Source organism: Anas platyrhynchos, chromosome 5, assembly GCF_047663525.1.
Source record: "Anas platyrhynchos isolate ZD024472 breed Pekin duck chromosome 5, IASCAAS_PekinDuck_T2T, whole genome shotgun sequence".
Lineage (NCBI taxonomy): Eukaryota > Metazoa > Chordata > Aves > Anseriformes > Anatidae > Anas > Anas platyrhynchos.
Genome location: NC_092591.1, coordinates 27,287,959 through 27,309,277, shown reverse-complemented (window position 1 = coordinate 27,309,277; position 21,319 = coordinate 27,287,959). Strand labels below are relative to the sequence as shown.

The 21,319-nt window shown below is 46.8% G+C and overlaps 1 protein-coding gene across 1 annotated transcript in view; it reads right to left on the bottom strand.

Moving 5' to 3' along the window:
- The window catches only part of MUC5AC (mucin 5AC, oligomeric mucus/gel-forming), a 51,132-nt gene that overhangs the window by 9,609 nt on the left and 20,204 nt on the right, over positions 1 to 21,319 (bottom strand). The window contains exons 25-36 of the mRNA XM_072038384.1: positions 20,986 to 21,225; positions 20,235 to 20,391; positions 19,499 to 19,627; positions 18,991 to 19,132; positions 18,404 to 18,447; positions 18,106 to 18,303; positions 10,073 to 17,567; positions 4,164 to 9,031; positions 3,383 to 3,585; positions 2,324 to 2,498; positions 1,892 to 2,142; positions 284 to 467 (exon numbers count right to left, since the gene is read on the bottom strand). Of these exons, the coding sequence (XP_071894485.1) occupies positions 284 to 467; positions 1,892 to 2,142; positions 2,324 to 2,498; positions 3,383 to 3,585; positions 4,164 to 9,031; positions 10,073 to 17,567; positions 18,106 to 18,303; positions 18,404 to 18,447; positions 18,991 to 19,132; positions 19,499 to 19,627; positions 20,235 to 20,391; positions 20,986 to 21,225 (14,086 nt within the window). The remainder of the gene's footprint in view (positions 1 to 283; positions 468 to 1,891; positions 2,143 to 2,323; positions 2,499 to 3,382; positions 3,586 to 4,163; positions 9,032 to 10,072; positions 17,568 to 18,105; positions 18,304 to 18,403; positions 18,448 to 18,990; positions 19,133 to 19,498; positions 19,628 to 20,234; positions 20,392 to 20,985; positions 21,226 to 21,319) is intronic.

The following is a 21,319-nucleotide window of genomic DNA, read 5'->3' as shown; positions in this document are numbered from 1 at the left end:
TTTAGGTGTGATGTGCTCATGAAATGTGTAAGGTGTCTTCCTTCACAAGGACTGCTTTCTTTATAGTGATATGAATTTCAATTTAGTTAACAAACCCCAAATAAAAAAACAGGTTGCTGAAATAATAAACTTTTGGTCTTACAGAAGATGAAGACCAGAAATGTTCTTGATTCTATTTTACTACTGTTCAAAATATTTCTGTCTGTCATGATCCTTCATAGCCAGAGTGGGTGAGATTAACTATGAGAAGGTGGGGAAAATACTGTTAATACATCTATCTTACCACATTGTCCTTCAGTATTGTTGCCAAATTTGCTGTATGGAAGTTTCACGGAGAAAATCAGGCCACTAAAGGTGATGGTTGCACCAATTTCTGGTATTTCAACAATCATATTGATGCCAAGTGTGGAGAAATAAATGCCATCCTTTTTAAAGCCTGGTTGGACAATCTTTTTGTTGAAATACATCTGAATGCAGAGTTAAAAAAACAAACAAACACAGTTTCAGAATAAGCACTGCTTCTGTCTGTTTTCAATAACGCATTTTGTAATCTTCATAATCATGCTTAACTCAGTATTGTTGCACATCATATCCAATCTGTTGCATTTCAGTAACAACATATAATGCATTAATTTCTCAGCTTCTATTGCTACGTTGCTATAGTGTGACAAAATAACCTAAGTGGCTTCTAAGTACCGTGTTAGTGCAGGTTGTGTGCTAATGTACAGCATTCTAAACTCAAGTATTTTGTTTGTATCCCTCACAATTTTGTTTAATGTAAATATTCTTCATTTAAAAAATGGTAGTTTTCTTTAGCTACAGAAATATTCCTGCCATTATTGTGTAATAACTTTGCTGCAAAATCACACCATCCTTAAACTAAATGTTGTGTGACTTTAGAAGAGTTGTATGAACTCAAAATGAAGTCAAATGTCCCTATTGCCAATTTTACTTAGTGATCATGTTTATTCTTTAATCTAAGCATTTGTAGTCTGTGTTTTATAAGAGGTGGACATGCTCATTTAATAACTTTTTGTCAGGAGTTATTCTGCAACTTTTTTATAATTGAATTGAAATAAAGTCAGGGTTAGAACAGTCAGTTACTGTTCTCTTTCACAGGGAACGACTGGACCGATTATTTCAGCATGACTTTCTGGTTGTAAGTAAGGAGAAGTTTGCCTGGCTCAGAAGATGGAGAGTGCATATTAAGACAAACTAATCATCTCACCTCTTTCTGTTCTCCAACCACCTAATAAAGTCCCAGTGTAACACTGGGACTGACTTCTGTTTTTCATTGGCTGCCAACACTGAGTTAGGATCCTAAAATGAAGTGACACCCCTGCTCACCCCTCTTCTTCAGCTATACCACTCTTCCCAGCAAGGGATCAGAGAAGGATTCATGTTATAGCTTTGTTTAGTGCCTGAAGTTCTCCATGCAAAGGAGGCAATTCCTAGTCAGCCAGCCACTATGGGATACACACCAGTCTGACCATGAGAGAAAAATGATGCTTTCAATTTCCATTTGTGTTTCTTCATAATGTGTTTGCTTACAGAAGTGAATGGCACAGTGCATTAGTTTTTATGAAACATGGATCAAGTAGCAGTGTAAGCATTATTTTTGTCTTCAGCTGTATTAATCTGTTTCCTAGTGTCATTTATATACATGCAAATACACATATAATGTATTTACCTGCGTAGTGCTAAGCTTCTTGTGACACTAAGTTTGAAGAAATTACTATAATCATTTTTTTAACTAATGATTTCCTCTGCCCTTGTCACCTCTGTGATTTGATACTCTTAACAGGCTATATTTCAAATGAAAATCAGTAAGGCCTATGGACCTTATTTCTCTTTTTTCAATAATATAGTAATAATTAAAAAAATATTTTACCACATTCGTCATCACACCATTCATGAGTTCACGGGTCAGCACCACTTTTGCAGATTTGTAGTAAATAATAATCGATTTAGGACAGGAAAGTCCATCTTTTGAATCGCAGTAATAATTGTCAATGTAAACACGGAAGTTGTCGTATTTAGGTACAATCTGTTTCACCAGGACATAAGTGCAGTTTTCAAGGAAAGTGTAATAGGTTCCATCAAAAGTAATGTAATGAGGATCACCCCATCCACTGCACACACCTGGTAGAGAGAAAATATTTAGAGGATTAACATGAAAGTTAATGTAGAAGAAAGAATTTAGGGAATGAAGTGAATATACTACAATTTCAAGAGCAAACTTAGGAAAACAAACTCCCTATATATTCTGTGCAAAGTTTTGCTTATTTCCAAAAATGTAATTCCTTAATCTACTGGTACTTACATTGACACTCATAGTGGTAACAGCAGTAATTTTCATCAGGTACCAGTATTGGTGGATATTTGTTTGCACAGGTAATTTCATTTACTGGTTTACAGGTTTGTTGAAGTACTTTTATTTTGTTGTCTCCCTCACAGATGATTTCTGTACAGTTGGATAATTTGTGTCTCTGGCCAGGCTGCAAAATAAACAAGAATTGCTATCACAGGAATTTGCAAACAGGTATGAATTTTATTCATATTTTTAGTTCAATTGTGTAATGTTTCAAGTGACAGTGTTGTTGGAAAGCAAATGAATATATAAGTTCCTTCTTTTGAATTTGTGGTACTAATGATTTAAGATGTTGACCAGAGGTATTCACTCTTCTGACCATGGTATGGAGAATCGGAAATTGTTTTGCTTTCCAAATCTGGAACAAGAACTAAAATGAAAATCTTCGCTGGCAGTAGAAGGTTTACAGTGTTCTACGCAATTCAATTTTTTTATACTAGAAGGATGTAAAGCCTTAATTCCATCTATTCATTCTGCGTTAGGAGCTCTTCTGAGAGTTTGTGAGATGGGTTTTGAGTTAAGGGAACTGATATCCTTTGTACTGGATAAGTATACATGTATATGCATACTGTACTTCACTATCAGCACAGACAATCACCATTAAAAAAAAAAAAAAAGTACTGGGAAGAGGATAGGAGAACAGAAACAGTTACAAGTTTCCATGGTAGCTTAGATTTTTCCATTTAATCAAGAGGGAAAATACATAAGAAAATTTGCTCTTTTATTTCACTAGGAAGGTTTGTTACTTATGCAATGCAGTGCATCAAAAAGCACATTTTGCTATCACTGAAATTATAAGAAAAAAAGTGCATTTTCCTTAGTTTGCAAAATATATATATATATATATAAAGTACACACATTAAAATGTTATGTTGTACGTTGTCCATCACTAGCAATGTTTATTCTGACAATCTGGATGTGTAAATTTTAAAGACTGCTGACATTTTTTTTCTGGTATCAAACTACCACCAATGTTATTTCAGCCATCATAATAAAATAGGAACTACATACCTGTAGTGGAGGGTAAGTACTAGAAACACAACCTGAAGGAGGAGATGGAGTTGATGTTGTTACAGTAGGTGTCTGAGGGGAAGTAGTGGTTACAGGAGTAGTAACATTACAAGGTCCGGTGTATCGTTCAACTGAACATGCTTGACTGCAAATGGCATAAAACCTACATCCATCACTGTCCATTCTGTTGTAAATCACATCACCTGAAGAAAGAAAGAAAATGCAGTCAGGAAGAGACAGCAAATAATAATAATAAAAAAAAATTAACCAGACATTAGATATCCAGGTGTCCTGGTTTCATCTGGGACAGAGTTAATATTTTTCATAGCAGCTGGTATGGTGCAGTATTTTGTATTTACGATGAAAATAATGGTGATAAAACACTGATGTTTTAGTTGTGGCTGAGCAGTGCTGACACCAACTATAGGACTTTGCAGCTTCTCAGGCTGCCCTGCCAACGAAGAGGCTAGGAGTGTAAAAGAAGATGAGAGTGGACACCACATGGCATCATGGTGTACAATAAAACGGGAAGAGTAGGACAGGGGGTGTATATTAATGGGGAATGGGATGAGAATTGTCCTAATGGTGCCGAGCAGTTCAACTGTGCAAATGTTTTTCTGTTTAATCTTTCCCTCATGATGAATTTTTTTCTTGTTTTTCTTTCATAAAGGCATATAAATATGAAGATGTAAAATGAGAAGAAAATAAAAAATACAGTAATAAATGAAGGAAATACATAAAAGGAAAACAAGTTAAAAAAAAAAAAAAAGAGAAAATTTACCAGGTGAATAAATGTCATCTCCAATTTTGCAGAAACATGGTGTAGACGTAGGAAAAGAAGTAGTGTAACTTGTGGTCTCTGATGTTGTACGGATGGTTGAAGCGGTGGGGGATGACGTAGTGGACTGTAGGCAGTTGTAGTTCGGGGTGCAGCAGAGGACGCGGATCTTGTAGTTGAAGCACATCTTGAATTTACCTGGCTGGTCTTCGTTCTTGCACACCAGTCCAAAGTGGACGTCGCACTGTACAACCTGGCCGACGTTTTCGATGGAAATCTCGGGGTAGTCCTCCGCCTGGCACTGGATTTGTTTGGGGTGTTGACAGACTTCCTTCCCAGCGGCCCGGATGTGCTGGTAGGTTTCAAAGTCTCCCTGGTTAGGTCCCGAGGCAGGGAAGTCAACATCGAACCATTCTGACCAGGAGCAGAATTCAGGTTGACAGATGGTAGTGGATTCAGTGCTGTAAGTCGTGCTGGTTGAGGGGATGACAGTAGGGGTCGTCGTGAAGGTGGTGGTGCTGGTGGAGCTTAGTGGTGTTGACTGTGATGAGGTTGGCGCTGTGGTGGAGGAGTAGCTAGTAGAGGTGGAGGTGGTGACCGTGGTGGGTGATGTGACGGTGCTTGGGATGGTGGTGCTGGTGGGGCTGGTGGTAGGTGTGGTGGTGACTGGGCAGTTGTAGTTCGGGGTGCAGCAGAGGACACGGATCTTGTAGTTGAAGCACATCTTGAATTTACCTGGCTGGTCTTCGTTCTTGCACACCAGTCCAAAGTGGACGTCGCACTGTACAACCTGGCCGACGTTTTCGATGGAAATCTCGGGGTAGTCCTCCGCCTGGCACTGGATTTGTTTGGGGTGTTGACAGACTTCCTTCCCAGCGGCCCGGATGTGCTGGTAGGTTTCAAAGTCTCCCTGGTTAGGTCCCGAGGCAGGGAAGTCAACATCGAACCATTCTGACCAGGAGCAGAATTCAGGTTGACAGATGGTAGTGGATTCAGTGCTGTAAGTCGTGCTGGTTGAGGGGATGACAGTAGGGGTCGTCGTGAAGGTGGTGGTGCTGGTGGAGCTTAGTGGTGTTGACTGTGATGAGGTTGGCGCTGTGGTGGAGGAGTAGCTAGTAGAGGTGGAGGTGGTGACCGTGGTGGGTGATGTGACGGTGCTTGGGATGGTGGTGCTGGTGGGGCTGGTGGTAGGTGTGGTGGTGACTGGGCAGTTGTAGTTCGGGGTGCAGCAGAGGACACGGATCTTGTAGTTGAAGCACATCTTGAATTTACCTGGCTGGTCTTCGTTCTTGCACACCAGTCCAAAGTGGACGTCGCACTGTACAACCTGGCCGACGTTTTCGATGGAAATCTCGGGGTAGTCCTCCGCCTGGCACTGGATTTGTTTGGGGTGTTGACAGACTTCCTTCCCAGCGGCCCGGATGTGCTGGTAGGTTTCAAAGTCTCCCTGGTTAGGTCCCGAGGCAGGGAAGTCAACATCGAACCATTCTGACCAGGAGCAGAATTCAGGTTGACAGATGGTAGTGGATTCAGTGCTGTAAGTCGTGCTGGTTGAGGGGATGACAGTAGGGGTCGGCGTGAAGGTGGTGGTGCTGGTGGAGCTTAGTGGTGTTGACTGTGATGAGGTTGGCGCTGTGGTGGAGGAGTAGCTAGTAGAGGTGGAGGTGGTGACCGTGGTGGGTGATGTGACGGTGCTTGGTATGGTGGTGCTGGTGGGGCTGGTGGTAGGTGTGGTGGTGACTGGGCAGTTGTAGTTCGGGGTGCAGCAGAGGACACGGATCTTGTAGTTGAAGCACATCTTGAATTTACCTGGCTGGTCTTCGTTCTTGCACACCAGTCCAAAGTGGACGTCGCACTGTACAACCTGGCCGACGTTTTCGATGGAAATCTCGGGGTAGTCCTCCGCCTGGCACTGGATTTGTTTGGGGTGTTGACAGACTTCCTTCCCAGCGGCCCGGATGTGCTGGTAGGTTTCAAAGTCTCCCTGGTTAGGTCCTGAGGCAGGGAAGTCAACATCGAACCATTCTGACCAGGAGCAGAATTCAGGTTGACAGATGGTAGTGGATTCAGTGCTGTAAGTCGTGCTGGTTGAGGGGATGACAGTAGGGGTCGGCGTGAAGGTGGTGGTGCTGGTGGAGCTTAGTGGTGTTGACTGTGATGAGGTTGGCGCTGTGGTGGAGGAGTAGCTAGTAGAGGTGGAGGTGGTGACCGTGGTGGGTGATGTGACGGTGCTTGGGATGGTGGTGCTGGTGGGGCTGGTGGTAGGTGTGGTGGTGACTGGGCAGTTGTAGTTCGGGGTGCAGCAGAGGACACGGATCTTGTAGTTGAAGCACATCTTGAATTTACCTGGCTGGTCTTCGTTCTTGCACACCAGTCCAAAGTGGACGTCGCACTGTACAACCTGGCCGACGTTTTCGATGGAAATCTCGGGGTAGTCCTCCGCCTGGCACTGGATTTGTTTGGGGTGTTGACAGACTTCCTTCCCAGCGGCCCGGATGTGCTGGTAGGTTTCAAAGTCTCCCTGGTTAGGTCCCGAGGCAGGGAAGTCAACATCGAACCATTCTGACCAGGAGCAGAATTCAGGTTGACAGATGGTAGTGGATTCAGTGCTGTAAGTCGTGCTGGTTGAGGGGATGACAGTAGGGGTCGTCGTGAAGGTGGTGGTGCTGGTGGAGCTTAGTGGTGTTGACTGTGATGAGGTTGGCGCTGTGGTGGAGGAGTAGCTAGTAGAGGTGGAGGTGGTGACCGTGGTGGGTGATGTGACGGTGCTTGGGATGGTGGTGCTGGTGGGGCTGGTGGTAGGTGTGGTGGTGACTGGGCAGTTGTAGTTCGGGGTGCAGCAGAGGACACGGATCTTGTAGTTGAGGCACATCTTGAATCTGCCGGGCTGGTCTTCGTTCTTGCACACCAGTCCAAAGTGGACGTCGCACTGTACAACCTGGCCGACGTTTTCGATGGAAATCTCGGGGTAGTCCTCCGCCTGGCACTGGATTTGTTTGGGGTGTTGACAGACTTCCTTCCCAGCGGCCCGGATGTGCTGGTAGGTTTCAAAGTCTCCCTGGTTAGGTCCCGAGGCAGGGAAGTCAACATCGAACCATTCTGACCAGGAGCAGAATTCAGGTTGACAGATGGTAGTGGATTCAGTGCTGTAAGTCGTGCTGGTTGAGGGGATGACAGTAGGGGTCGTCGTGAAGGTGGTGGTGCTGGTGGAGCTTAGTGGTGTTGACTGTGATGAGGTTGGCGCTGTGGTGGAGGAGTAGCTAGTAGAGGTGGAGGTGGTGACCGTGGTGGGTGATGTGACGGTGCTTGGGATGGTGGTGCTGGTGGGGCTGGTGGTAGGTGTGGTGGTGACTGGGCAGTTGTAGTTCGGGGTGCAGCAGAGGACACGGATCTTGTAGTTGAGGCACATCTTGAATCTGCCGGGCTGGTCTTCGTTCTTGCACACCAGTCCAAAGTGGACGTCGCACTGTACAACCTGGCCGACGTTTTCGATGGAAATCTCGGGGTAGTCCTCCGCCTGGCACTGGATTTGTTTGGGGTGTTGACAGACTTCCTTCCCAGCGGCCCGGATGTGCTGGTAGGTTTCAAAGTCTCCCTGGTTAGGTCCCGAGGCAGGGAAGTCAACATCAAACCATTCTGACCAGGAGCAGAATTCAGGTTGACAGATGGTAGTGGATTCAGTGCTGTAAGTCGTGCTGGTTGAGGGGATGACAGTAGGGGTCGGCGTGAAGGTGGTGGTGCTGGTGGAGCTTAGTGGTGTTGACTGTGATGAGGTTGGCGCTGTGGTGGAGGAGTAGCTAGTAGAGGTGGAGGTGGTGACCGTGGTGGGTGATGTGACGGTGCTTGGGATGGTGGTGCTGGTGGGGCTGGTGGTAGGTGTGGTGGTGACTGGGCAGTTGTAGTTCGGGGTGCAGCAGAGGACGCGGATCTTATAGTTGAGGCACATCTTGAATCTGCCGGGCTGGTCTTCGTTCTTGCACACCAGTCCAAAGTGGACGTCGCACTGTACAACCTGGCCGACGTTTTCGATGGAAATCTCGGGGTAGTCCTCCGCCTGGCACTGGATTTGTTTGGGGTGTTGACAGACTTCCTTCCCAGCGGCCCGGATGTGCTGGTAGGTTTCGAAGTCTCCCTGGTTAGGTCCCGAGGCAGGGAAGTCAACATCGAACCATTCTGACCAGGAGCAGAATTCAGGTTGACAGATGGTAGTGGATTCAGTGCTGTAAGTCGTGCTGGTTGAGGGGATGACAGTAGGGGTCGTCGTGAAGGTGGTGGTGCTGGTGGAGCTTAGTGGTGTTGACTGTGATGAGGTTGGCGCTGTGGTGGAGGAGTAGCTAGTAGAGGTGGAGGTGGTGACCGTGGTGGGTGATGTGACGGTGCTTGGGATGGTGGTGCTGGTGAGGCTGGTGGTAGGTGTGGTGGTGACTGGGCAGTTGTAGTTCGGGGTGCAGCAGAGGACGCGGATCTTGTAGTTGAAGCACATCTTGAATCTGCCGGGCTGGTCTTCGTTCTTGCACACCAGTCCAAAGTGGACGTCACACTGTACAACCTGGCCGACGTTTTCGATGGAAATCTCGGGGTAGTCCTCCGCCTGGCACTGGATTTGTTTGGGGTGTTGACAGACTTCCTTCCCAGCGGCCCGGATGTGCTGGTAGGTTTCAAAGTCTCCCTGGTTAGGTCCCGAGGCAGGGAAGTCAACATCGAACCATTCTGACCAGGAGCAGAATTCAGGTTGACAGATGGTAGTGGATTCAGTGCTGTAAGTCGTGCTGGTTGAGGGGATGACAGTAGGGGTTGGCGTGAAGGTGGTGGTGCTGGTTGAGCTTAGTGGTGTTGACTGTGATGAGGTTGGCGCTGTGGTGGAGGAGTAGCTAGTAGAAGTGGAGGTGGTGACCGTGGTGGGTGATGTGACGGTGCTTGGGATGGTGGTGCTGGTGGGGCTGGTGGTAGGTGTGGTGGTGACTGGGCAGTTGTAGTTCGGGGTGCAGCAGAGGACGCGGATCTTGTAGTTGAGGCACATCTTGAATCTGCCGGGCTGGTCTTCGTTCTTGCACACCAGTCCAAAGTGGACGTCGCACTGTACAACCTGGCCAACGTTTTCGATGGAAATCTCGGGGTAGTCCTCCGCCTGGCACTGGATTTGTTTGGGGTGTTGACAGACTTCCTTCCCAGCGGCCCGGATGTGCTGGTAGGTTTCAAAGTCTCCCTGGTTAGGTCCCGAGGCAGGGAAGTCAACATCGAACCATTCTGACCAGGAGCAGAATTCAGGTTGACAGATGGTAGTGGATTCAGTGCTGTAAGTCGTGCTGGTTGAGGGGATGACAGTAGGGGTCGGCGTGAAGGTGCTGGTGCTGGTGGAGCTTAGTGGTGTTGACTGTGATGAGGTTGGCGCTGTGGTGGAGGAGTAGCTAGTAGAGGTGGAGGTGGTGACCGTGGTGGGTGATGTGACGGTGCTTGGGATGGTGGTGCTGGTGGGGCTGGTGGTAGGTGTGGTGGTGACTGGGCAGTTGTAGTTCGGGGTGCAGCAGAGGACGCGGATCTTGTAGTTGAGGCACATCTTGAATCTGCCGGGCTGGTCTTCGTTCTTGCACACCAGTCCAAAGTGGACGTCACACTGTACAACCTGGCCGACGTTTTCGATGGAAATCTCGGGGTAGTCCTCCGCCTGGCACTGGATTTGTTTGGGGTGTTGACAGACTTCCTTCCCAGCGGCCCGGATGTGCTGGTAGGTTTCGAAGTCTCCCTGGTTAGGTCCCGAGGCAGGGAAGTCAACATCGAACCATTCTGACCAGGAGCAGAATTCAGGTTGACAGATGGTAGTGGATTCAGTGCTGTAAGTCGTGCTGGTTGAGGGGATGACAGTAGGGGTTGGCGTGAAGGTGCTGGTGCTGGTTGAGCTTAGTGGTGTTGACTGTGATGAGGTTGGCGCTGTGGTGGAGGAGTAGCTAGTAGAAGTGGAGGTGGTGACCGTGGTGGGTGATGTGACGGTGCTTGGGATGGTGGTGCTGGTGGGGCTGGTGGTAGGTGTGGTGGTGACTGGGCAGTTGTAGTTCGGGGTGCAGCAGAGGACGCGGATCTTGTAGTTGAGGCACATCTTGAATCTGCCGGGCTGGTCTTCGTTCTTGCACACCAGTCCAAAGTGGACGTCGCACTGTACAACCTGGCCGACGTTTTCGATGGAAATCTCGGGGTAGTCCTCCGCCTGGCACTGGATTTGTTTGGGGTGTTGACAGACTTCCTTCCCAGCGGCCCGGATGTGCTGGTAGGTTTCAAAGTCTCCCTGGTTAGGTCCCGAGGCAGGGAAGTCAACATCGAACCATTCTGACCAGGAGCAGAATTCAGGTTGACAGATGGTAGTGGATTCAGTGCTGTAAGTCGTGCTGGTTGAGGGGATGACAGTAGGGGTCGGCGTGAAGGTGGTGGTGCTGGTGGAGCTTAGTGGTGTTGACTGTGATGAGGTTGGCGCTGTGGTGGAGGAGTAGCTAGTAGAGGTGGAGGTGGTGACCGTGGTGGGTGATGTGACGGTGCTTGGGATGGTGGTGCTGGTGGGGCTGGTGGTAGGTGTGGTGGTGACTGGGCAGTTGTAGTTCGGGGTGCAGCAGAGGACGCGGATCTTGTAGTTGAGGCACATCTTGAATCTGCCGGGCTGGTCTTCGTTCTTGCACACCAGTCCAAAGTGGACGTCGCACTGTACAACCTGGCCGACGTTTTCGATGGAAATCTCGGGGTAGTCCTCCGCCTGGCACTGGATTTGTTTGGGGTGTTGACAGACTTCCTTCCCAGCGGCCCGGATGTGCTGGTAGGTTTCAAAGTCTCCCTGGTTAGGTCCCGAGGCAGGGAAGTCAACATCGAACCATTCTGACCAGGAGCAGAATTCAGGTTGACAGATGGTAGTGGATTCAGTGCTGTAAGTCGTGCTGGTTGAGGGGATGACAGTAGGGGTCGGCGTGAAGGTGGTGGTGCTGGTGGAGCTTAGTGGTGTTGACTGTGATGAGGTTGGCGCTGTGGTGGAGGAGTAGCTAGTAGAGGTGGAGGTGGTGACCGTGGTGGGTGATGTGACGGTGCTTGGGATGGTGGTGCTGGTGGGGCTGGTGGTAGGTGTGGTGGTGACTGGGCAGTTGTAGTTCGGGGTGCAGCAGAGGACGCGGATCTTGTAGTTGAGGCACATCTTGAATCTGCCGGGCTGGTCTTCGTTCTTGCACACCAGTCCAAAGTGGACGTCGCACTGTACAACCTGGCCGACGTTTTCGATGGAAATCTCGGGGTAGTCCTCCGCCTGGCACTGGATTTGTTTGGGGTGTTGACAGACTTCCTTCCCAGCGGCCCGGATGTGCTGGTAGGTTTCAAAGTCTCCCTGGTTAGGTCCCGAGGCAGGGAAGTCAACATCGAACCATTCTGACCAGGAGCAGAATTCAGGTTGACAGATGGTAGTGGATTCAGTGCTGTAAGTCGTGCTGGTTGAGGGGATGACAGTAGGGGTCGGCGTGAAGGTGGTGGTGCTGGTGGAGCTTAGTGGTGTTGACTGTGATGAGGTTGGCGCTGTGGTGGAGGAGTAGCTAGTAGAGGTGGAGGTGGTGACCGTGGTGGGTGATGTGACGGTGCTTGGGATGGTGGTGCTGGTGGGGCTGGTGGTAGGTGTGGTGGTGACTGGGCAGTTGTAGTTCGGGGTGCAGCAGAGGACGCGGATCTTGTAGTTGAGGCACATCTTGAATCTGCCGGGCTGGTCTTCGTTCTTGCACACCAGTCCAAAGTGGACGTCGCACTGTACAACCTGGCCGACGTTTTCGATGGAAATCTCGGGGTAGTCCTCCGCCTGGCACTGGATTTGTTTGGGGTGTTGACAGACTTCCTTCCCAGCGGCCCGGATGTGCTGGTAGGTTTCAAAGTCTCCCTGGTTAGGTCCCGAGGCAGGGAAGTCAACATCGAACCATTCTGACCAGGAGCAGAATTCAGGTTGACAGATGGTAGTGGATTCAGTGCTGTAAGTCGTGCTGGTTGAGGGGATGACAGTACGGGTCGGCGTGAAGGTGCTGGTGCTGGTGGAGCTTAGTGGTGTTGACTGTGATGAGGTTGGCGCTGTGGTGGAGGAGTAGCTAGTAGAGGTGGAGGTGGTGACCGTGGTGGGTGATGTGACGGTGCTTGGGATGGTGGTGCTGGTGGGGCTGGTGGTAGGTGTGGTGGTGACTGGGCAGTTGTAGTTCGGGGTGCAGCAGAGGACGCGGATCTTGTAGTTGAGGCACATCTTGAATCTGCCGGGCTGGTCTTCGTTCTTGCACACCAGTCCAAAGTGGACGTCGCACTGTACAACCTGGCCAACGTTTTCGATGGAAATCTCGGGGTAGTCCTCCGCCTGGCACTGGATTTGTTTGGGGTGTTGACAGACTTCCTTCCCAGCGGCCCGGATGTGCTGGTAGGTTTCAAAGTCTCCCTGGTTAGGTCCCGAGGCAGGGAAGTCAACATCGAACCATTCTGACCAGGAGCAGAATTCAGGTTGACAGATGGTAGTGGATTCAGTGCTGTAAGTCGTGCTGGTTGAGGGGATGACAGTAGGGGTCGGCGTGAAGGTGGTGGTGCTGGTGGAGCTTAGTGGTGTTGACTGTGATGAGGTTGGCGCTGTGGTGGAGGAGTAGCTAGTAGAGGTGGAGGTGGTGACCGTGGTGGGTGATGTGACGGTGCTTGGGATGGTGGTGCTGGTGGGGCTGGTGGTAGGTGTGGTGGTGACTGGGCAGTTGTAGTTCGGGGTGCAGCAGAGGACGCGGATCTTGTAGTTGAAGCACATCTTGAATCTGCCGGGCTGGTCTTCGTTCTTGCACACCAGTCCAAAGTGGACGTCGCACTGTACAACCTGGCCGACGTTTTCGATGGAAATCTCGGGGTAGTCCTCCGCCTGGCACTGGATTTGTTTGGGGTGTTGACAGACTTCCTTCCCAGCGGCCCGGATGTGCTGGTAGGTTTCAAAGTCTCCCTGGTTAGGTCCTGAGGCAGGGAAGTCAACATCGAACCATTCTGACCAGGAGCAGAATTCAGGTTGACAGATGGTAGTGGATTCAGTGCTGTAAGTCGTGCTGGTTGAGGGGATGACAGTAGGGGTCGGCGTGAAGGTGGTGGTGCTGGTGGAGCTTAGTGGTGTTGACTGTGATGAGGTTGGCGCTGTGGTGGAGGAGTAGCTAGTAGAGGTGGAGGTGGTGACCGTGGTGGGTGATGTGACGGTGCTTGGGATGGTGGTGCTGGTGGGGCTGGTGGTAGGTGTGGTGGTGACTGGGCAGTTGTAGTTCGGGGTGCAGCAGAGGACGCGGATCTTGTAGTTGAGGCACATCTTGAATCTGCCGGGCTGGTCTTCGTTCTTGCACACCAGTCCAAAGTGGACGTCGCACTGTACAACCTGGCCGACGTTTTCGATGGAAATCTCGGGGTAGTCCTCCGCCTGGCACTGGATTTGTTTGGGGTGTTGACAGACTTCCTTCCCAGCGGCCCGGATGTGCTGGTAGGTTTCAAAGTCTCCCTGGTTAGGTCCTGAGGCAGGGAAGTCAACATCGAACCATTCTGACCAGGAGCAGAATTCAGGTTGACAGATGGTAGTGGATTCAGTGCTGTAAGTCGTGCTGGTTGAGGGGATGACAGTAGGGGTCGTCGTGAAGGTGGTGGTGCTGGTGGAGCTTAGTGGTGTTGACTGTGATGAGGTTGGCGCTGTGGTGGAGGAGTAGCTAGTAGAGGTGGAGGTGGTGACCGTGGTGGGTGATGTGACGGTGCTTGGGATGGTGGTGCTGGTGGGGCTGGTGGTAGGTGTGGTGGTGACTGGGCAGTTGTAGTTCGGGGTGCAGCAGAAGACGCGGATCTTGTAGTTGAAGCACATCTTGAATCTGCCGGGCTGGTCTTCGTTCTTGCACACCAGTCCAAAGTGGACGTCGCACTGTACAACCTGGCCGACGTTTTCGATGGAAATCTCGGGGTAGTCCTCCGCCTGGCACTGGATTTGTTTGGGGTGTTGACAGACTTCCTTCCCAGCGGCCCGGATGTGCTGGTAGGTTTCAAAGTCTCCCTGGTTAGGTCCCGAGGCAGGGAAGTCAACATCGAACCATTCTGACCAGGAGCAGAATTCAGGTTGACAGATGGTAGTGGATTCAGTGCTGTAAGTCGTGCTGGTTGAGGGGATGACAGTAGGGGTCGGCGTGAAGGTGCTGGTGCTGGTGGAGCTTAGTGGTGTTGACTGTGATGAGGTTGGCGCTGTGGTGGAGGAGTAGCTAGTAGAGGTGGAGGTGGTGACCGTGGTGGGTGATGTGACGGTGCTTGGGATGGTGGTGCTGGTGGGGCTGGTGGTAGGTGTGGTGGTGACTGGGCAGTTGTAGTTCGGGGTGCAGCAGAGGACGCGGATCTTGTAGTTGAGGCACATCTTGAATCTGCCGGGCTGGTCTTCGTTCTTGCACACCAGTCCAAAGTGGACGTCGCACTGTACAACCTGGCCGACGTTTTCGATGGAAATCTCGGGGTAGTCCTCCGCCTGGCACTGGATTTGTTTGGGGTGTTGACAGACTTCCTTCCCAGCGGCCCGGATGTGCTGGTAGGTTTCAAAGTCTCCCTGGTTAGGTCCCGAGGCAGGGAAGTCAACATCGAACCATTCTGACCAGGAGCAGAATTCAGGTTGACAGATGGTAGTGGATTCAGTGCTGTAAGTCGTGCTGGTTGAGGGGATGACAGTAGGGGTCGTCGTGAAGGTGGTGGTGCTGGTGGAGCTTAGTGGTGTTGACTGTGATGAGGTTGGCGCTGTGGTGGAGGAGTAGCTAGTAGAGGTGGAGGTGGTGACCGTGGTGGGTGATGTGACGGTGCTTGGGATGGTGGTGCTGGTGGGGCTGGTGGTAGGTGTGGTGGTGACTGGGCAGTTGTAGTTCGGGGTGCAGCAGAGGACGCGGATCTTGTAGTTGAGGCACATCTTGAATCTGCCGGGCTGGTCTTCGTTCTTGCACACCAGTCCAAAGTGGACGTCGCACTGTACAACCTGGCCGACGTTTTCGATGGAAATCTCGGGGTAGTCCTCCGCCTGGCACTGGATTTGTTTGGGGTGTTGACAGACTTCCTTCCCAGCGGCCCGGATGTGCTGGTAGGTTTCAAAGTCTCCCTGGTTAGGTCCCGAGGCAGGGAAGTCAACATCGAACCATTCTGACCAGGAGCAGAATTCAGGTTGACAGATGGTAGTGGATTCAGTGCTGTAAGTCGTGCTGGTTGAGGGGATGACAGTAGGGGTCGTCGTGAAGGTGGTGGTGCTGGTGGAGCTTAGTGGTGTTGACTGTGATGAGGTTGGCGCTGTGGTGGAGGAGTAGCTAGTAGAGGTGGAGGTGGTGACCGTGGTGGGTGATGTGACGGTGCTTGGGATGGTGGTGCTGGTGGGGCTGGTGGTAGGTGTGGTGGTGACTGGGCAGTTGTAGTTCGGGGTGCAGCAGAGGACGCGGATCTTGTAGTTGAAGCACATCTTGAATCTGCCGGGCTGGTCTTCGTTCTTGCACACCAGTCCAAAGTGGACGTCGCACTGTACAACCTGGCCGACGTTTTCGATGGAAATCTCGGGGTAGTCCTCCGCCTGGCACTGGATTTGTTTGGGGTGTTGACAGACTTCCTTCCCAGCGGCCCGGATGTGCTGGTAGGTTTCAAAGTCTCCCTGGTTAGGTCCCGAGGCAGGGAAGTCAACATCGAACCATTCTGACCAGGAGCAGAATTCAGGTTGACAGATGGTAGTGGATTCAGTGCTGTAAGTCGTGCTGGTTGAGGGGATGACAGTAGGGGTCGGCGTGAAGGTGGTGGTGCTGGTGGAGCTTAGTGGTGTTGACTCTGAGGATATGGGCACTGTCGAGGTTGAGGTTGTGACTGGTGTTGGTAATGTAGTGTACGTTGTCTTTGATTCTGTTTGTGTTTGTGTCGTTGGTGTCGATGTAGTTTCACTATGAATATGTTCTGTTTTTGGTGGTATTGTTGATGCAGTTGTAGTTTTATGTTTGGTGTGAAATTCTGGTGTTTGTTCTGTTGTTGATATTTTTGTGTATTGTGTACTTTGAGTTGTTGAGTATGTCATTGTTGTTGACTCTTGTGTGGTCGTTTGAGTTGTTTCGCATGGCACTGTTATGTTTCTACAGCATTTAAATCTTATTTCATAATTATAGCAAATTGGTGGTAGCTGGTCTTTATTGTAGCATATTAATCCTTCTTCAGCATTGCATGTAATGCGTTGCTCCAGGAGTTGGTACGGTGTGTCAGGGAACCTTACTGCTCTGCATTCTACAGCCTTTCTGTTAGCACAGACTTTATATCCATGTTTTATTATGTTCTCAATTGTATCAAAATCTCCATCATTATATCCAGATTCTGGATAACTAACGTCATACCATATTGACCAGTCACATTCCTCTTTTATGCAACCAGGAGTGGTTGAAGGAATTGTTGTGACTGGTTTCATCGTTTTGGTTGTGGTTGTTGTTATTTCTTTAGTAACTGAAGGTGTGAATGTTGACGTTTCAGAAGTTGTAGGAACTGTTGATGGTGTACTGGCAGACGTTTCCCTTGGTACAGTAGGTGTTAAGCAGTGGCTGTAGTCATCACAACAGAGTACTTTTATCTGATAATTAAGACACATATGCAGTTCTCCTTTTTGATCCTCATTTCTGCAGATAAGTCCAAATGATACATTGCAGTGAACAACCTGACCAATTTCTTCAATGGATTTATGTGGGTATTTTTCTGCTCTGCACTGTATTTTTTCAGGATGTCTGCAGATTGCTTTTCCAGCTGATCTAATGTCATGGTAAGTTTCATAATCTCCTTTGTTCTGCAAAGTTGGGAAATGGACATCATACCACTGGGACCATTTGCACTTTGGTTGGCAAGGCATCGTACTGGTTATAGGCGTAGTGGAAGTACTTGTTTCCAGAGGTGTTTCTGAAGGAGTACTTGTTTCGATAATTGGACTTGTTTTTTCTGTGCTTGTAGCTGAAGTTGTGACACTGGTACTTGCTGTTGTGGTTGTCATTTCTGGAACTGGGATGTGTGTGATCGGTGTTGAAGTCTCATAAGGTGTTGTGATGAAAGGTGTGGAAGAGCATGGTACAAAAACACAACATAAGATTCTGATTTCGTAATTGTAGCACATTGTTGAAATTTGATCTTTGTTGTAACATATAAGTCCAGACGTTGTACTGCATTCTACTGTTTGGCCAAGGTCTTTCAGTGGTATGTTAGGAAATTTCTCTGCTCTGCACTGAACAGCCTTTGGAGCTCTACAGACTTCATAACCTTTAGCTCTCAAATCATCAAACGTTTCAAAATCTCCACCATCATATCCAGGTATGAGTAGATTTCCATCATACCATTCTGACCACTGACAGACTTCATGAACGCATACTGATGTTGTTGGTGATGATGTAACTGAAAGAGTAAAAGAAAATACCATGAAACTTAGAATGAAAATTTCAGTATCTCAATGCCATTATCTGAGTAGTCCACTTAGTTCTGTAATATCATACATATCATGTATGTATACATATCATGTATATATCATATGTACATATACATATCATGTATGTAGGGTATTACCCTACCAGGAATTCTAGACAAAGTAATCATTTGGTAATTTAATAGGAAACATAATGAGTCATCTATTCATTCAGTAAAGATTATTCCAGGTATAGGAATAGTTACAATTAGAGACAATAAATCTCATACTGTTTCATTATTGTTTGCCATGAAAACAAATAAAATAATAGTATCAAAGCAGTATGCAGTGGTTTCCATTTTGTTGTTTGGGAAGTTATTTCATTTTCTGTTTATTTGTTTGTATTAATTTGATTGCCAAATATTGACTGAAAACAAATGCCAATGAAAAATGAGACTTAGTGGTTATCTTGTAGCTATATTTTACTCACCAATGAATAGAATAAGCTCTCAGTGGCTATAAAATATGTACCTGTGGAAGTAGTGGCAGGTGGCGTAGTGCTGAACTGAAATGGTGTGGGTGATGCTGAGACTGGACAGTGATACACAACCCTTTGCAGTGTTCCATTGGGACCACAGATTGCAACAATACACCCTCCTATGCCATCTGTAGTATTGTAGATCACGTCATTATAGTTATATGTCTGTCCTTCATAAGTGCAGACACATTCTGTAAATCAAAAGAAGATGTTATTCCTTGGTATCTGAAAACACAGAGTAGAGTGCTTTCAGTGTATCCTACTGAGATGAAAACAACTTTGTCAACATACCATGTTCATCATATTTGCATTTTTTGCCATGGTTTGTGCATTCACTGGAAAAGAGGAAAAAGGTTATGATGAATGTGAATATATTGGTTAAAAATAGCACTGTTTTCTCCTTGAGAGAAGGCTTAGCAGAACTTTCCCAACCTGTATGGCTATATTCAGCAGTTCTTACAGAATTTATAGGAATACTTGCTGACTTTTGGAAATATGCAAGTGCCACTGGAATAACAGAAACAAGCTCAAAATAATGAAGATTAGTTGTCTACTAACTTCTAAATATTTATTTAGGCATATTTTAATATAAGCGCTCAGATTATTGTTGTAACTATTATTATTTTAATTTGGTTTTACTTAATAATAATAATTTACAAAGACATCAGTAAGAATTCAGAATAAGTAGTAAATTAACCTCTCTTAAATAAAATGTTCCATCATGTCATCTTTTATGTTTCTGGGAACAGAAGAAAATTAAACACTACTCAGCAGCCTATGACTGGCCTAGTTCCTGTTAGCAAACAAATGACTGAGTGCATGAAGAATTAAGTTCTGCAAATTTCAACTCAACATTTAAAAATCTTTACTAATCCTACCATGATTGACAATTCTGCTTTGAAGGCATCTGCGTTCCTGGCTTGTAATGTTTTCCATTTTCATAGCAACCACAATTAGAAACACAAGTCATGGTTTCTTCATCAAAATAGGGCTTATTCTTTGGACAGTGTGGATAACAGCCTGCAATAAAAATTAGAGTTATGTTGACACTTGGCTTTCCCAGACAGAAGTAACTCTATACTCTGTCAATATCTGATCTCTTGAAATTATTCCAGTAATATAGTATATATTCCAGTAATACAGAAAGTGGAATTTCATCCTCCCATTACTGCTATTGCATTGATTACACATTAAGCTTTGAAGCATTTTTTCTTCATCTTCACTTCAAAGAAGTGCGTGATTAATTAGGGAGTTAGACAATAATTAGAAAATCTCCTCTTATAATTTCTAATATAAACATTCATACACTGAGTAATATAAATTTTGTTCATCATAGTCCATTTTATCTTTTTATAAATAGAATGAGATATGCATAATTATGTTTACCTTCCAAGCCTCTCAACTCATGAAGGCACTTCCCACTTGGATTATTGCATGTCTTCATACAAGGGGCTCCACATGGCTTGTAGTGCCACTCACATTCCCCTTGTGGATTATAGTAATCACAGAATAGAGCTAGAGGAAGGAGAAATGACAGAAAAAGATCTTTAATTTTTATTGCTCCGAGGTCTTTCATTGCTATAATTTTCCTGGGTAAAAATCCCATGTCATCAACATAAACATGTAAGTGGTGAACAGTATGTTGTCTCATTTAATACTATTTTAAATACTATTTTTAACACTATTTTGAATACTATTTAATGCTATTGTTATACTACCACATTTTGATACCAATAATGCTATAAAGCATCAAACAGTTAGACATTAAGCATGAAAAATCAATTAAATCACAAATTTTAGCTGAAATGAACTAGTATTTATTTACAGTGTATGTGATGTAGACAGCTAGGAGTATAATATGATACTATAGTTTGCCACTTGTCTGTCATGACTGATAATTAAATAAGACACTAATAACACCACCAGTAAAGTTACTAGCACGATTTCTTTTTAAGTAATGATAATTTTCCAATGATTTACTCAAGCAGTGCCTCTTATAAATACAATTTAATCCTCCTTTCTTTCTTCTCCCTCCTTGTTTTTTTCTTTTTTTTTTTTTTTTTTTCCTTCTCTATTTTCTTTCCCTCTAGACCCCTTCAAAAAGTCATGGAGTGGGACTTACGACAAATGGATGGGGTTCTCCATGAAATGCAGATGTCCAGCTCATTGCATGCTTGAGCATAGGCAGCTACTGCTGTACAGAAACATTCACAGTCTCCTCCAGTGTCGCAAGCACATGCATCATCCACACATGCTTGATAATATTCATTTGGTTCAACCTGTTGGAGAAAACCTTTGAATTGGATTTCTTGCACTTGCCCACTTTGAAAAGGCATTTCCTGTCTTAAATATGCTGAGGAAATACCTGAAACTGGCAACTCTATATGTGTGAGAAACATAAGAAATGAAGAAATTGTGAGAATATTTTGAAAAATCAAAAGAAATATGTAGAATACAGCTATTAGGAGTAAATCGTAACTATAACAACTACTTGATGTTAAAGACATTAGAAGGAAGAGTATTGTTACATTACTACACAGTAGCACACAATCATAGATATTAGGTAGCTGATACTGATATTAATAGATATAAATGATGCCATTAAAAAATAAACATATCTTGAGATTTATCTGTGATTGTCTCTTCTCTAGCACAAACAAACAAACCCTATGAATTTCTGTACTGCACCGGTTACAGCAAAAGCTGAGGAAACTGAAGTGAAAATCCTTTCTATGCAGTCTCCCTGGAACTTGGTCTCACTTCACTTTATCAGGTGTGACATAGTCTGAATCCTAGCGCATTTTCAGCTGCCCCGCATAAAAAAAATTATGTAATCTCCATCTTGAGAATTTCAGACTGAAGCTGTACCATACCTGGGAGTGACACTTTGCAAATACTTCACTGGTAATGATGCTGCATTGTTTCTGTGCCCAGGATTTCCTGTATGGGTTTGCAGTACATGGATCCTTGGTTTGATTGGCATTTGGGCAAGTAGAAGACACTTTCCAGCTATTAGCAAACTCCAGCACATTTCCTACCACAGACTGGCTGCGGGTAGTGAAGTCATTGTTTCCATTGCCATCATAGTTTCCACAAAGGCCACAGACATGTCCCTGCATGGGGATAAACAAAATATCAGTGATCAGTAAGGTACAGTTTCTCGGTATCTATGACTAACACGCCTCAGAACGAATTTTATTTAAGATG